Source organism: Alligator sinensis, unplaced genomic scaffold, assembly GCF_000455745.1.
Source record: "Alligator sinensis unplaced genomic scaffold, ASM45574v1 scaffold1264_1, whole genome shotgun sequence".
NCBI classification, from domain to species: domain Eukaryota; kingdom Metazoa; phylum Chordata; order Crocodylia; family Alligatoridae; genus Alligator; species Alligator sinensis.
In genome coordinates, this window is record NW_005842770.1 from 175,549 (window position 1) to 193,348 (window position 17,800).

The 17,800-nt window shown below is 42.7% G+C and overlaps 1 protein-coding gene across 12 annotated transcripts in view; it reads right to left on the reverse strand.

The window, feature by feature from the left end:
• ARMC8 (armadillo repeat containing 8) overlaps positions 1-17,800 on the reverse strand; it is a 108,090-nt gene that overhangs the window by 15,164 nt on the left and 75,126 nt on the right. For 11 of the 12 annotated variants that reach the window (XR_003096464.1, XM_025216825.1, XM_014525240.2 and 8 more), the window contains 5 exons: positions 14,964-15,164; positions 14,198-14,293; positions 5,710-5,792; positions 5,347-5,428; positions 1,776-1,862 (listed from right to left, as the gene is read on the reverse strand). Coding sequence is in view for 11 of the 12 variants with exons in the window: in XM_025216825.1 (XP_025072610.1) it covers positions 1,776-1,862; positions 5,347-5,428; positions 5,710-5,792; positions 14,198-14,293; positions 14,964-15,164 (549 nt within the window). In the remaining variant the exon portion in view is untranslated. The remainder of the gene's footprint in view (positions 1-1,775; positions 1,863-5,346; positions 5,429-5,709; positions 5,793-14,197; positions 14,294-14,963; positions 15,165-17,800) is intronic. The other variant, XM_025216826.1, reaches the window with a different exon arrangement.

Genomic DNA, 17,800 nt, shown 5'->3' on the forward strand with positions numbered 1-17,800 from the left:
GGAAGTTAGAAATCTAGTTCCCCGAGACTCCTTTGAAAAGCTCAGCTCTAAGCCACGTCATTATTTAAATATATGGTTTACCAGTGAACTGCAGACATAACTGAAATGAAATTTGTAGAAGCAAACACCCTTTTAAGACAACATCATCTTTGACTGCTATCTGCTTTTAACAGAAAACCACCTTCATTAAGCAACTGATTTTGTTTGCTAATGAGGCTAACTTAAAATGTCTTGCAAAAGAGCACCAGGAAACTAAATCGCAATTTAAAAAGAAAACCCTAATCTTGCACACTAATAAGCAAATAAACAAATAATGAATAAATGCCTTTCCCATAGCAGTATTTCAACATGTCTCTCGATATAGAAAAAGGACATTCATTTCACTATGTGCTAGAGCTGGTTTTACCAGAAAATACTTTTCTGTTTTTCCCACTTAATGTACGTTCCATAGGAACGTGTCCATTTCAGCAAAATTCTGACAGACACCAGGGAGGAGCTGGAGTCCAAGTTCTCAGGTCTCTGGCTCTGGGGCAGCCCCTTAGAAAGGCTGCTGCAAAACTGGGCCTCTTGGAGGAGCTGGGTGGCTGATTTTGCATCTGTGAAGCTCCCAGGGTAGCTCTGATAAGGGGCCATTGAGAGAAATCCTGAAATAATTTTTTATTCAGCCATGGAGTTTAAACAAAAAAGCAAAACCGAGGAAGGGGGCTGTTATTCCAAAGATCCTGTTCAAGCTCCATTCTGGTAAATACACAAAGGCAACACTTGTTAGTCATTTTCCAGATTTTAATGCATGTGAGAGTTGCTGAGTCCCGGATACTGATGCTACCTAGCTTATCCCTAGAGAACACATGGCATAAGGAAAAAGGCAGCCAATTATACTGCATTTATTTGAATCTAAATTGACCCTGAATTTAAGACGACTGCAATAATTAGATTCAATAGGGGAAACATTCTAAATTTGTTTTAATTTTCAAGGTATGGAATATAAGTGTTGGAGGGTTATGTCTTAAATGCGTCCTCCTCCCATTGCTACAGCAGGAAAAAACAGTGGCTGGGGGGGGGAGAGGGGGAAAATCAGATGGCTAGGAGGAGTCAGCTAGCTCCCTTGCCCCCTGCCCCTCACATCTTGCAGACTTCCTGCCTGCCCTGTACCCATCCACCCCTAGCTCCCCTTAGCCTTTGTCCTCCACAAGAGACAGACTTTCCATGTGCTCTGTGCCTGGGAGGGAATCCAGCCCCAGCTGGAGCTGAGCAGCACTTGTTAGTAAAGGGAAGAGGAGGAAAAGCTGCAGAGGACAAGCAGAGGTGCGGTAGGAGGCTGTTGTGGGTCTGACTCTGGCCCCAACCCAGGTTCAGGGTCAGAGAGTCGGACCCACAGTAGCCACGTGCCTCCCCTCTGCTTTGTATGCACATCCAAGATGAGGGGCTTCCCCCCATGCTAATTGGGGGAAACAACCTTGTCTTAGATTTGGGTAAAGACAATATATCAATACTGAGGGCTAAAAGGAGAGTTGGTCAGTGTTATGTAGCATAATGAGATCAAACTAAATTAGAACAGGGGACTTTGTCCTATGCACATGTTACATCATTGAGAAATGGGACTTTTTAACTGGTGGATTATAAGTGATGAAAATTCTACCACGTATCAGTATTTGTAAAATATTACAGTTGTAATAAAGTACGGACAAAGAGCCTCCTTTGCTTATTCAAAAGGCATCATTGTAAAGTGTCCATCTACTAACAGACCACTGAAGAAGGGAGAGGCAAATACCAACCTCTTTGCTTGGGGAGAATTCTAGGAGGAGATTGCATAGTGTGGAAGATGCTACTACCAGGATTTCATCTGGAGCATTCTGTAAGACCTAAAAGCAAGAAGAGGGAAGTGAAGTCAATTGTTGTGGACAAGGAGCAGATCATTTTGAAACAAAGCGAAGGCTTTGCTTAGCAAGAAACATCAGTGGTACCGGAATTCCCCATACTACAGGGAAAGGATATAGAGCCATGTTGCATAGAGAGATCCTCCTGTGTTCCAATCTGCCCCTCTGCTGCGCATGTGGGAAGAGAACGGAAGCTGAAAACAAGGCTTCCCATTCCCCCAACCCTACATCCCAGTTTTTGTAGTCTGAGCCAAGGCAGAAGAACATAACAGCTGTTCCTGTGAGCTAAGAGCTTAGCAAGGAATGCATTCTCCCTTTTAAATAGTCAGCACATCACTAGAGACCAATCAATGCCATTATCCATAAGCACTAAGCAACTCAGGAGAGAACGAGCCTTTGGGGGAACAAGTTCTACCCCAGCATGGTGGTAGTCTGGAACTGGCTGTACCCACAAGCATGTGCAAGCTGAAGGCATCTGATCACGTGAGATCATGACGATGACAAACGGCCTAATGCTTAAACCACTGAGCTTTTATATTCACTGTTATAACAAGAAAACAAATCACCTTCTTCCTGGACATGTGAAAAAAACAATGGTTTTTAATTAGAATTTGGGTTGTCATCTGTTATGCTTCATAGATGTTGGAATACCATATTTTCTTGCATACAAAACACCCTAGAATACAATATACAACTTGTTTTTGAAAGGCAGAATGAAGGAAAAAAGATTTTTCCAGAGTTGCGGCTGCACACAGCAGAAACAAAGCTCAATCTTCAGCTGATTGAGCTATCTAATAGATTAGATATCAAGAAAAACTTTTTCACCAGGAAAGAAGCAAAGTACTGGAACAGGTTACGCAGAGAGGTTGTGGAATCTCCATCCTTGGAGGTTTTAAAGACCTGGCTAAACAAACCCTGGCTTGAATGATCTAGGTGGAGACAGTCCTGCTTTGAACAGGGGGTTGGACTAGATGACCTCCCCTGAGGTCCCTTCCAACCCTCATTTTCTAAGATTGTATGACTCACCCTCCCTTTCCTGCTGGACTAAAGCTGAAAGCCTAGCTGCTGCTGAAAACTAGTCTCCATGAGTGGATCTATGATTCTGAAAACAGTTAAAGAGTCTCCAAGGTTGTGAAATAGGAGGACAGACCAAAAGCAGCTACCAGACAGCAAAACTGCCCTAAGAAGGTTAGCTTGATTAATGGAATATCAAGGCCATTAAAAAGCAGAGACAATCATTAACACCTCTGGAGTGAAAAACAATGAGCCATGAAGTCAACTGACTCCCTGAGCTGCCTAAATAGTATTGCCATGGCTGCTGTGCTGTGTACCAGGAATCAAAGCATGGTGCTTCTCTATCCAGACAGAAAATCAGCTTCCCCGCTTAATATATGCAATCCCAATTTTGGTAGGCTGATTCTGGGGGAAAAAAAGTTGTGTGTTGTATGCAAGAAAATATGGTAAATCAGATCCACTACTTAAAGAAGAAAAGGGTAATAGTAAGGTCAATTGACCAGTCCTCTATCATGGTGCTTGATACTGCAAAATGGTCTCTTCTGCATGGTTGAGAGAAAGGAAAACAATGCAAGCTTTCCTTCCCTTGTTACTCTCGAGCTAATTCTTTCTTCTCAGCCCCTCATGCTTCATAGGAACAGAAAACAGCTTTAAATCCCACTCCCAACACAACAATAACATCCACTCACTGTAGTTTATTTTATTTCACTGTTAGTTTGTTTATATACTCACTTAACTTATTTCAGTAAAATGGATTTTGGCAGGGCCTGAAGTAGTGGAAAATTTCTAACCCTGGTTACTGCCAAAGCAAAATCTATTTTCTCAACCTGAGTCCCCCATCCCATTCATTCCCCGCCCGCCCCCTCCCCCCCCCATCTTGGTTGCCCAGCAGCTCAGCTTCAAGGGGAGCATGGGACAGTGCTTGAGATAATGCTCAACCTGTTGCCTGGTGGCTAGAGAACTGTGCTGAGAAGCAGGCAGATTCAAACACACTTATAGGTGAGGGTGCCCATCTCCTTCTATCTGGACAAGTGCCCTAATCATTAGCCTACTAGACTAAAACATGGGAGGGCCCTTTTCCTCCTCCCTGTCCTTACCAGGTGAATCTAGTTCACCATGGACTGAAACCAAATCCAAAACTATGCCAAAGACTGCAGTTCCACAGCTACATTATCTGCCATTGTGGCTGTAGAATTAAATAGGATTATGCCTCAATCCTTCAGCACCACTTAGTGGTATCAGTAACCTGCAGCGCATGTGACAACGAAATCCTTTGTAATTTTCCTTCCTTCAGATTTCTCTTAGGTTTGAGTAACTTGATTTTAAAATAGATCATGAGTCTTGCTTCTGCTCTCCTAACACAAGTTGGGTTTCTAGGTGCTATGGAAAGCACATGGCTGCTATGGAAAGCCATGTGTAAAGGTAGAACGGAGCTGTACTGTCCCTAGAAGAACAGAGACAGACCATGTCTCAAGAGAAAAAGGAAAGTTCTATGCTCATCACAGCTCTGCTTCTTCCGTTCTCCCTTTCAGCATCCTGTTCCCTAAAGGAACACTATCATGGGAATATAGGGCCTATACCACCTGCCTGTAGCTACAGTCACAATATGAGGGGAATAAAGAAGATGGATTAGAACTTCCTACCATCTTAGATCATGGGAAAAAGAAGGCTGGAAGGGACCTCAGCAGGTCATCCACTACAGACTCCTAGACAAGACAGGCTCATCCCTGACTAAACCATCCCAGACAAGTGTCTGTATAACTTGCTGTTGAAAATTTCCTGGGATGTAGATTACACAATCTCTCGAGGTAGGCTATTCCCATGTTTGACCAACCTTTACAAGTGAGGAAGTTATTCCCCAGCTCCAACTTAGGTTTCCTCTGCTACAACTTGAGGCTATTACTCCTACTCCTGCCCCTGCCGCCACAGAGTAGTACTAGTCTATCTCCATCCTCTTTATAACTGTCCTACAGGTATTTACTGTTATCAAATCGCACCCCCCCGCAATCTTCTCTTCTCCAGACTAAACGATCCAAGCTCTTTCAGTCCTTCCTCATAAGTCATATTTTCTAGGCCTTCAATCATTTTATTCTTTTCTGCTAGACTCTTTCCAATCTGTCCATTTCTTTCTTGAAATCTGGGACCCAGAACTGGATGCAGTACTCCAGATGAGGCCACATCAGGGCCTAATAGCTAAGGGATATGGACTTGGTGCTACTGCTGTATTTTGTAATAAACTGTAATCACTGAAGAAAAGAAAAACTGTAGACTATGACACTGGGCACTATTTTTGGCTGTTTGCTGATTTGTCAGGTTAAAAAAAAAAATCACAGATTCTGAATTTTGAGTTTCTATTAAATCCCTAATAAAAACACTGAACTGAAGATAAGATCTCATTTCTATCGAACACAACACTCCCAATGTTTGATTCTCATTTTTTTTCCCCATTTCATACCTTCATTAAGGGTTTCCATACAGCATGATCCTGGAAGCTTGTTCGGAGCTGCTGCACAGACCGTGACAGACTGTGCAAACATCTTTAAAAAAACAGAACAAAACAAAAAAACCCAGCCTTTAAAATATGGACTTTGTTTTTTTTCATACAGCTGTAACTTCAAATGTGATAATACAATGCAAATATTGAAAGAGAAACATCCTGCAGCGTCAGGACATGTATTTTAATGCATTTTCAGAAAACAGAACATTTCTTTAACTTAATTTTAGCACGTGAAGTATGAATACAATTTCTAGGCAACAAAAATGAAAGCAGAGTTAAACACAATTAAAATGATGTATGCAGACTGAAAAAGGCTCTCACCTGACTGCAGCTAATCGCACCTTGATGCTAGACTCAGACAAGCCATTCACAATTCGGTCCATCATATTTTCTGTCTCAATGATCTGGAGAAAGAGGTTAATGACGCCTGAACAATATGGCACAGACAATTCTTTAAATGTTTGTTAATGTCCATGATATATTTTGCTTGTTCTGCAACATTCTAAATACAGCATAAGAAAAGGGAGTAAACAACCAACAAAAGCAATACCACTTACCTTAATGACCATAGCCCATATACATTTCCCTTATGAAACCATTGAACTTATTTATTCAACAGCACCTCTCTCTTTACTCAACTGTAGTATACTAAATGTTGCATTGAAATAAGACAAAATGGTCAAAATGCTTAATATATTATTAGGGCACTCGTCATTTTGAAACCATCCAGAAGAGGTGCACATCGTGGCTAAGATGTAAACCTAGAACTGGGATGCTACACAGTGTAACAGGAATTTGACCTTTCTTTAGGAACTGCATTTCAAACTAGATGCTCTTGTCACCAAGTGGGACATACACTGGTTTAGAATCAGTACTACCATACCACCTTGAATAAGTGTTTTCCCCTTTAAAGGTTAGGCTGCCTGCAGGGTAACACCTCACTACTGTTACCAGCAAGTAAAGGTATTCCTTTAGTTCAAGAGGGACCTGTGGTTTTTTGGTACTAAAGATCCTAAGACCTGCCCTGCTGATGTTTTCCAGTTTTCTTCCTTTCACAACACCCTTCCTGTTCATACCAGTGGTTCTCAACTATAATATATAAATTGATGTTTGAAATGGAGTGACATGTTTGAAACTTGGCAAAGTTATTGAGGGTGCTTTGAACATAAAATGTTTGCGAACCACTAATATATGCCCTCCATCACAGCGAGAGGTATGGCATACCTCAACATCCTTCCCTCTCCATGAAGAAAATGCTGAGCACTGCAATCTTCTCCGTATTCTGCTCTCTCTCTATCCACTAATTGGAAAAGCGGAGTGGTGCTGCAGGCTTTTTGGTCAAATTCTCATACAAATTAATGCAATACTAATCATCTCTATACCTAAGGATGGGACCAAGGCAATGATCTCAAATGAAACTTTCTATGAGGAAAGCCTTGGCCACTACACATTTACAATTAACTAGAGGACCTTCTGTTTCAACTTTATTCCACAAAAATATATCTGATATGCTTGTCAAAGCAAGCAAAGAAGCCCTTCAGGTTGCTTTCCTGAAATAAAGCACCCAGGAATATCATGCAATAAACAAAAGAGGCTGCCCTACCACCAATGCCTTAAGCACATCCAGCAGATGAGATAAAACAATCCATCCCTCCATAGTTTGAGATACTGCAGTCTTTCAGGACAGGATCTCAGATCTCTCAAAGCAACAAAAGTTGCACAACATTGGGAAGCATGATGTCTCCAACAGGAAAAGCAGACAAGGATGGTTAAGAGACTTTTCCAAAGTCATATACCAATTGTTTGGCAAAACCACAATACAAACCACTGGACTGTGTTTCCTCATAGTCTGAATATTCTGAATTCCTTTAATTTTGGTGTATTTAATATAAAAAGAAACCACCACTGGTTTTCTAGGAAGCAAACTGGTCAGAAAAGTAAAAATAAGGGGTAATTATTTTAATTATACTTCACAGTAATCTCTCCATTTGAAAAGCAGCACACCATCTGGGTACTTGCATGATCACCACCACTGCAATAACTGAGCCTCTCTCAAAAAATAATGAATGTATCCTGCCATGTGGGGAATTATTATTCCTGTCTTGCAGATAGGAAACTGAATTGCTGGAACAAATTTGCCCAAGAACATGAAGTAGCAGGTGCAAGAAATGGGAAATATCCCAAATCCCAGTGCAGTGCCAAAACTAAAATGACCAGCTGTCCTCACTCAAAGAAATACTGTTATAAAAAATAAACTAGTCAAAGCTTGAATGCTTTAAAACAAATGTTATGAAATCTTGGAATCATATAAAAACAGGGCTGGAAGAGACTTCCAGGGGTCATCTAGTCCAACCCCCTCCTCGAAGCAGGATCATCTCTATCTAAACCATCCCAGACAAATCCTTGTCTAACCTATCCCTAAAACTACCACATTAATACCACACTTGAGAGATCCTAGGAAAAGGGCCACACCCCGCACTGCAGAAGAAGGAAAAAAACCCCACAATCCGTGCCAATCTGACCATAGAGCAAAATTCCTCCCTGCCCCTAAATGTGGTGATTGGTCTGAGGGCAAGATACTTTAACAAGGAACCTCTGGGCTTTAATCCCAGCAAACGCTCTAGCATGCTCCAGTCAAAATCCCCAGACTTAGATGCAGCCAACACTGAATGCCTCTGAGGAAGGTGGACATTCCTTTCCCCCCTCCCCCCCCCGCCCTGCTTACACCTGTAGCAACAGGAGGAGGACATTTTTTTCCCAGCTCATGTGGCAACCAAAGCCAAGAAGCATGGAAAAATCTAAACACCCTTCATTCTGCTCTGCAACCTGGCAACAGCAACTCCACACTGCACAACCTCTAAATGGACAGCCAGAACTCCCCTTTCTGCATCCCCTTCATAACCTTGTCCCACTTCCTTTAATCCTCTTTTGTAACTAAACCAGTTGGGGAGCTCTGCTTCATTCTCCTGCTGCCGAGTGTGCTCCTTTCCAACATCCACCTGCTCTAGGCTGCAGAGCTCTTCTTCTTTAGCAAGGTTTTTGATGCCGTCTCCCATAGCATTCTTACAAGCAAGCTAAGGAAGTATGGGTTGGATGAAGGGACTGTAAAGTGGCTGGAAAGCTGGCTGGATTTTTGGGCTCAGTGGGTAGTAATCAATGGCTCAGTGTCTAGCTGGCAGGCAGTATCAAGTGGAGTTCCCCACGGCTCAGTCCTGGGGCTGGTTTTGTTCAACATCTTTATTAATGATCTGGAAGATAAGCAGGAGTGCACCCTCAGCAAGTTTGCAGATAACACCAAGCTGGGGAGTATAGTAGATGCACTGGAGGGTAGAGCTAGGATTCAGAGTGACCTAGACAAATTGGAGGATTGGGCCAAAAGGTTCAACAAGGACAAATGCAAAGTCCTGCACTTAGCCAGTTGGTCCCCAAGCTGTAGCTGTGCACGGGTTTCTTCCATCCTAAGCAGCTGCTCTGCAGAAAAGGACCGGGAGGTTACCATGGACAATAAACTGAATATGAGCCAGCAGCGTGCCTTTGTTGCCAACGGCATTCTGGGCTGCATCGATAGGAGTGTTGCCAGCAGATCGACGGAAGTGATTATTCTGCTCTATTCTGCACTGGAGAAGCCACACCTGGAGTACAGTGTCCAGTTTTGGGGCCCTCCACTAGGATGTGGACAAATTGGAGAGAGTTCAGCAGAGAGCAGTGAAAATGGTTCAGGGGCTGGGAGACCTGACTTCTGAGGACAGGCTGAGGGAACTGGGCTTATTTAGTCAGCAGAAGAGACGACTGAAGTGGGATTTAATAGCAGCCTTCAACTACCTGAAGGGGGGATTTGGCAGCAACCACCTGACAGGGGGTTCTAAAGAGGATGGAGCTGGACTGTTCTCAGTGGTGGCAGATGACAGAACAAGGAGCAATGGTCTCAACTTGTAGCAAGGGAAGTTTAGTTAGATATCAGGAAAACACCTTCTCACTGTGTGGGTGGTGAAGCCCTGGAACAGGTTACCTAGAGAGGTTGGTGGTATCTCCATCCTTAGAGGTTTTTAAGGCCAAGCTTGACAAAACTTCGGCTGGGATGATCTAATTGGGGATGGCCCTGCTTTAAGCAGGCGGTTGGACTAAATGTGACCTACTGTGGTCCCTTCCAACCCTCATTTTCTATGATTATCTCCCAGAAACTAGAGAGGGGAGGGGGCTCTTCTCGGCTTCTGAAGTGTTGCTCTTCACAAAGTACTCCAGGCATAGCTCGGCCTATATCATCCCCAACCAGTGGCTTTCCAACCTCCTCTTGTATATCTCCAGTGACAGATAATCCACAACTTCCCTATGCAGCATATTTCACTGCCTCACTGTTCTAACAGTGAAGAAGTTCTTCTAGACACTTAGTCTAAACCTATTTTGCTGCAACTGCATGTCACTGGTCCACATCATACTCTCTGCAGCAATAGGCATGGAGGTGGAAAGGTGTTCTTCCTCTTCGTTATGGCAACCCTTCAAATATTTGAAGACGGCTATCATGTCCCCTCTTAATCGCTTTTTCCACAAGTTGAACGTGCCTATTTCATTCAACCTCTCTTTATATGACTTGGGTCCCAAACCATTTATCATTTTTGTCACCTGCCTCTGGACCCTCTCTAATTTCTCCATGTCCTCTTTAAAACACGAAGCTCAAACTTTGCACAATACTCTAGATGAGGACTAATTAATGCCAAGTAGAGGCATTATCACCTCTTGCATCTTGCACCTATTGATATAGACCAAAACTGCATTTCCCTTTTGTGCGGCCATGTAACACTGCAGACTCGCATTGAGTTTGTGATTCACCAAGACGCCTAGTTTCTTCTCCATACCACTGCCATCCAGTCAGTTGTTACCAATATTGCGTTTCACATATTATTGCTTGCTTCAATAAATTCACTGTAGAGACTATTGTAAATTTCATTATTTGTATCTTCCAAAGTTATTATGAAATGGTTAGAGTTTGATGAAAAAAAAGATATTAGAATACTCGATTTGGCAAGAATGAAACCCTGCACAAGTGACAGTAGTTCTGAATTCCACTCCAATGTGTTTCTTTAAAACTAGAATTACAGCATGTGGCAAAGATTTTTAAACACACTTCTAACATGATGCAAGCTTTGTAAATCCTGCCAACCTACTGTAATCCATGGAAGAGCTAAGCACTAAAATGGGTCTGAATTCAGAGAAGTCCTTCAAAAAACATTCTTTTACGCTACAAAAACTCTTCACTAGTACAGTATAGAAGACATTTACTATTCAGGATATCATGACTAAAAATTGTCCAATTTTCATCATTCTATGGAGGTGTTAAGAATGTAGCACTATATAGAAAAATAGTATGAAATAGGCAAGTTACCAAAACATTGGTAAACAATGCATAAACTGTACATAAGGCTTCTATACTGCAAATAAGACTACACAATATGATGCTACAAGTGCTAGTCACCTACTTAAAATAGTTGAAGGTCACTATTTTAATGGTTGGTCCATCACTCTTAGTATAATCACTGTTGAATTGAGAAGTATTCTCCTGCTAGTTATGGATTCTGGGAGACTTATAACAGCATCTAAACATTCTTGAAAATAACATCACTTCACATTAAGCAGAGTTTTTGGAAGCAGGAACAAAATTAAATCTCAACAATCAAAAAATTGCACAGCAACTCACACTGTTGAAACTCCATTTAAATCCACTATGTACACTGTTATGAAAAAGAGCAGGATTTGATACCATTTAAGAAAAGGAATGGGATATTAATAGCTAAATGGAGAATTAAATAGTTTGAATGCATGAAGTTGCTGCATTAAATGTAAACAGTTCTTTTTAATGCGTTTCAGAGAAGCTCTTTGGTAATAATATTTTTGACACCATGTAACCAAACTGCACTGATGACAGAGCATGTTCAGGTAAGAGACAATCTAGAAAGAGCTAGAGCTGTCTAAACAACTGACAAACACATATGGAGAAACCAGGGTTCTGCTCAGAGGATGGAATATTTTCAAAAGAGACACTTTACAATTAGTGTGACTTTTTCAGTAGTCCCTTTTATTTTAGGGAGAGATGGAATGACTGCATTTTAAGGTGCCAAGGCAAGGCAAATGATATAAACTAGTTCAGTAAAGGAAAAAAAATTACTCCTCGTCTACAAACAAAACCCCCTTATTTTTGTAAAATACTGTATTTTACTGTTATATTTAAGAAACAAATTTTGCACAAACTGTTGTTATTAAAGAATCACAGAAAAGTAGGGCTGAACAGTACCTCCGGAGGCCATCTAGTTCAGTGGGGACCAACCCTTTTTGGCAGGAGTGCCATAAGATAAACCCCAGACCCTCCAAGTGTCACACTGATCCCTTTCTCTTGCCTGATCTGCTGCTCTGCTTTCTGCTCCCTACCCTGTGCTCTCTGCCCCAATCCATTGCTCTGTATTCTGCTCCCTGCATTATCTGCTGCGGTGTTCCCTGATCCCTTCCCAATCTGCCACACGCCACACGCACAAGTGGTGCCTGTGCCACTTGGACCCATTTTTGTGGTTTATCAAGGTGGGTTTGAATCCTGAATCGCCCTGTCCACCAGAGCATGTGCAACTCTACATAACCTGACATCATCACGAAGGTGACTGAAAAGATTAAGTATGTCATACTGTACAATAGTAAAATATTTTCAGGATAATCAGCTTTGAACTGATAATTCTACTTCTAGTATGGTGACATTTGAGAGACAGAGAGAATTAAACCCAAGTGATATTTCTGTCTCAAGCTATATCAGATTTTGTAGTATTTATAGGGTTAACATGCTTGGAGAGGTGTGGTAGGGCACTGTTGGTGTCTGCCACTTTAAGGGCCCAGCCAAGCAGCCAGCAGGTGTTTGATTGCTGGGGCCATTTTAGATCCCTGGCCGCCCATATAAACAGAGCAGTTCCCTGCTGGCAGGCAGGCAGTAACATCGCCTGGCTGCATGCAACGTCCCGGAGGTAAGGGAGGAGCTGTAGGGCACAGTTCGGAGGCTTCTGGTCCTGGGCATGATCTAAAACTGCACGCTGCCGGGAGTGGGTGGCCTGGTGGGGCTCTCAGTGGTGCGGGAGCCTCCAGGAAGTGCCAGGCTGTGACCACCCTGATGAAAGGCGGGTCGGGGCACCTTAATAACCCCAGCTCCCACAACCAGGTGGGTCACCCGCTAGTAGGATCCAGAGGGTGGACCCAAGAGAGAGAGACTCAGAGGCCTGATGTAGAGTACCCTTGACTGGTCCATGCTGGGGCCAGGACCAAACTGGTCTAAAAGGCCAGGGGCCCACCGCAAGGGACGCCCAGAGCTGAGGGCCTGGGGTTCCGACTGGCCTGGAGGCGAGGCCAGGGACTGCGTGGCCAAAGGTCACGGGGGGACCACGCCCAAGAGGGGAAATAGTTTCAGGCAGCTAGGCAGCCCAAATGAGGGTGGGGTGGGCTGCCTGAATGGAGGGATCTTAGAGGAGTCCCGATTGGAGGATTCTGGGGCCCAGTGTGGGGCCGGTGACAGTAAGAACTATGAATGCCATCTGCAAGGCTTAGGCTGCAGTGTAGGGGAGAAATGGAGCCACAGACAGCACCCCCTGGCATTGGGGCAAGAAATGGGCAGCCTTCCATCTAATTAATATCATTAATTAATTAACAAGTCATGGCAGGAGAGAAGGCAGGCAGTTGGCCCATAACAGGTGGGTAGATCAGCCAGCCCCGGAGAAGGCCCCCTGTTACAAGAGGATAAATCCATCCTTGCTATTTTCTCCTTTTTCATAATGAAAATCTAATCCTATTGCTGAGTTAGCATTTATTTTCATAGCAATTATACCATCCTCATTCAATATCTTGAATATATGACTAGAAATATCAAACCCCCATCACAAAGTTCCTGTGATGCTTCCTGGGCCCTGATCCACAGCCTCAATGATCTTTGCTAGTCACACGGCAGCTTTATGTTAGAACTGAACAGTACCCAAGCTCAAGACAGCTTAAGTGGCCCACAAACCAAGGACTAGCTAAAGAGGAGACAATACTCCAACCTTACTCTTTAGTAGTGGCATCTGTACAGTCAGCATGGCTACAAATTCATACAGTAGAATCACAGAGTAATGTAGCAGTGATGGTCCAGGAATTATGCAAGAGGCAAAGATTTCTTAGGGTGATATCTTTTATTGGACCAACTGCATAGTTGGGATAGCGTAAACAAGCTCTCGAATGCAAAACATTCTTCATCAGGTCTGATATTTATATACACCGTGAGCTCCCATGCATTTTGCCTTGCGCAAACAAGGAAGTTTTATTTGACCCACTGTTGCTTTTCTAGGTTTATTTTTGAGACTACATTTGCAGTCTACTAGGATGCCAAACAATATATCAGAATAGAGCTTTAGAAATTCTAAGACTAAAATGATCAAAGATCACAGAACAATCACAGCACAAAGCGTACTATACATAAAACATACCTATATAGCCAAAATCAAAATATAACCAAGACACACGTTGAAAGACATTACAGCACAAGTTAAAAAAAAAAGTTATTTTCATAAATAAGCATTTATACTACTGTAGTAATCCGTCATGGTGTTTGAAACTTCAGTGTTCAAGATCAAATTCTTTTAGACCTTGTGCAAAGAAAGTGTAATATAAGGGCCTAAGTTAACAATAACAGCATTCATTTTCCCCATGATGCTTTGAACAGGGTAATGCTAAAAGTCACTGATGTTACTCTTCACCATGACATAAAAGTTCATGACACTTCCTGTCTGAAGGTACACATTCCTAGACTCACCTTCTTCCGAATGTCTTCATCATTCGCTCCAAGGGAAGCATAGAGCTTGAATGCAGCCTGGCGCAGTTCATGAGCATGCTTTAAGTCATGGTCAAGCTATTTAAAATAAATTTTTAAATATTATATTCAGAATCTTTATAAAATAATATAATTGTAACTTGCAAATATATCTTTTTAACTGGCATCGGTTAGTGCATGCTCACTCAGGTTTTGGCTATGCTGAGCTATGAATAGGCAGGAACACTAAAAATTGCAGATTAGCTAAGTACTGCATGAGCTTACTCTATTGAATGAAATAATTAAGGTTAAGCACATCATTAAGTACTTCAATGGTTTACAGGCTATAAGACAGTCATAATGAAGAAACACATGCAACGACTCAGAAGCACAGTACTTGTAAGTAGTATTTTCCTTGATCAAATCAGACCCTCACTTCTTCCCTTCTCAGCATGGGCTACATTCAGGAACATACCCAGGAATTGCAAGTCAAGTGTAAGGTAGGCTGGGGTCTCAGACCAAGTCCAGGAGTCCCCTTTCTAGACAGAATAGAGTGCTGAGTGATCCTGTAAGAAAACTACAAGTAAAAGAATACTATCAAGCTACCTAGTTCTTCCCATTTTTTGTTTTGGAAGAGGCTGTTGCAAGCAGAGCAGTGCAATAACTGAAAGATTATTTTACTTAAATTTCTGAAGTAATTTATCTGCAGTTTCAAAACCTCTCTGACAAGCGTTGGGAAGTTTTGTTCTGAATGAGAGAGATAACATACCCTTTTGATATCGGTGATTGCACTGACTGAGCTAGGGTACTTGAAGTAGTCAGCAAGCATTGCAATAAGGTGGTCAGTAATGCTGGCGATTCTCTGGAGCTCAACATCTGTTTCAATCAAGTAGGCAAGTGTTTCTGCTCCTTCTACTCGTTCCTCCAGCAATCTCTCCTTGCTGCACATTCGGACCAAACATGGCAGTGTCTGGCAGGCACAAAAACAGTTTTAAGTGAAGATAAATGTAATCTATCAAGACCTTTACAAATTCAGTTTGATATCCAGTGCAAGTTTCTTCACCAGCATCCGCATACCCAGTAACCTTTGAGAAAAGAAGGTCAAATGATTGCAAGAATCACATACAGAAACTCAGCTTAACTGACTGAATTAGGCATTATTTGCAGTCATCACTGCAGCAGATGGTTATCCTAATATCTTTTGGGGTCATAATACTCGGTGCAAATATCATGTTCGCAAGTGACTCAATTAAAAAGTTCTGTATGGAAGCTAAATATGTTCATATAAGGGTGTTTACTAGCAAAGCCATTACATATGCTTTAGAGAAGAACAGATTATGCTCAAACCCACCCACGCCTTTTGTTTTGATGCCAGAGCCCACAAGCAATGCTGTGGAGAGGCATCCTAAGTACCAGAGTGAAAATTTACTGCCTTTTTGTCTTCCAGCTCCTGGAATCTGCATATCATGCTGTGTTATCTAATAGCTGATATAAGCGGAAAGCCCCAGAAGAGGTCTATCGCTTACTGTAAACAGATCAGCAGTGAAACAAAGATTAGAAATAGACATGTGGTCTCTCCTTACTCACAGAATCTCTTAGCTGAAAATATAAAAGAGGCCCTGAAGCAGCAAGAAAGGGACATTTGGGAGGGTGGATCTGCTAAAGCAACATATTACTACCAGGACTCCAGATACTCGTATATATCCTAGAGTACATCTACCCTGAAAAATGCCTCATGCTGTTGTGATGCTCAATCTAGCTCAGGTCCTGGACACTGTCTAGCCACAACAGCACAGAAATCAATGGTGGCTAATTTATATAGGGATTTTTTGGCAGGTTAAACTAACCTGGGTGAAGTCTAGAGCTGTTAACACTATAACTTCAACTTCTGGACCGCAGGCTAAGTGCAAACCATGAAGCTAAGACATCTGACACACACGGATCCCCAACAGTTGGAAAACTTGGCAGTGGGGAGCAATACAAGGTCTACACAGCATGATCCAGTCTTTCCCAGGCCACTGCCCATGCAGCAGGATCAGGGCCAGGCCCGTTTCCTGCGCCTCCAGATCAGGCCAGGCTGCTCCCCCTTACCCCACACACATCCAGATCAAGGCAGCTCCATCCCACCTCTCCTCACCTGTTCAGACTGGGACAACAACACCCTGCCCTGTGTATCCAGGCTCCCCACACTCCACCCTCCCCACCCCATGTGTTCAGATCAGGGCCACTACACTCAGTCTGCCGGGGTCGGGCTGTAAAAACAGCCCCAGCCAGATCCAGATCTGGCCTGTGGAGGGGGGCCTGGCACTGCAAATCTGGCCTACAGGGTGAAAAGGTTAGGCACCTCTGATCTAGAACGAGAGGTCTGTCTCCAAATACCAGCAAAAGTTGCAACATTTATCCGCTTCAGCAGCCTCTGAACTAACTTGTGTTCTTTTGGATCTTTCTCCAACCTGGAGCATCTGCTACACCATCAATTCGTAGAGCAAAACGTCCTTAAATGTGTTATACAGTCTGGTAAAGAAAACATGCAGAAAGACCCGGGAACACTTGTAGAAGAACCTCAAGAGTCAGAAGCATCATTATTTTCTTTCTGAAAACCCATGAGAAGGAGATGAGCTACAAAGACTAGGAGCATAAACATTTGTCAAGCTTGTACTGATCAGGACAGCTCCATTAGAGGGGTGGAAGAAATCCTAATTACATAAAATCTTAACATTCCGAAAACATGATACGTAAACACACCAAGCCGCCTTACCAAGGAAAGTGCCTGGTTCCAAACCTGGGCTGCTGGCAAGGCCTCCACAACACTGTTGTGCTCAGGAGGCTATACATACAATGGAGACTTTAAACCACCTCTGCACTTCTATGATCTCAGGCTCCCCTCAATCCAATTAAAAGCCAGTTCAGGGCTATCAGGACACCTGGGAACTATTACAGCAATAAGAAACACTTGTGAAATGGACATGTTGGGTACAAGGGGATGCTGCAGTGGATCTAAACCACCTAAGGATCTCAACACAGAAGGTGAACCTCCCAGTGCCAGATGTGCTACCTTTAAGCTTGGTCTGCACTGGGGGAAGCAGTGGAAGGTCTAGAAGATTAAGTATTTCAAAGATGTTCACGGAGGTAAACTATCGCTCTCTCTCACTCTTCCCACGGTCTGAAGTGGCCACTGCTACTCCAACAACTTTCACCCTCCATGTATTTCAAACCAGACTCTCTTTTTAAAGATGATTGGTGGAAACCAGTGACAGAAGGACCCCGAAACTAGGTCCTTAATTCCCCTTATTCCTTCCACAACTTCTCTACTTTATATAACATGACAATCACAGCCTTGGTGAGAGGCCGCATAACTCAGGAGAGATCAGTTCTCTCACAGATGAAGATGCTTTCTGCTCCTTCAAAGGTAGACCTAAATAAAAAGTAAGTATGAAAATAAATTTAAAATAACAGAACTAAACATTTTGCTGACATAACTGCATTGATATAAATGGACTTATCTTATATAATCTGTAAGAAATTCTTTGAGTTATTCTCCAAGATCCGAACAAAAAACATTCGCTTAATCTTCTGAGGATTCACCTACATTAGAACATGAAAGAG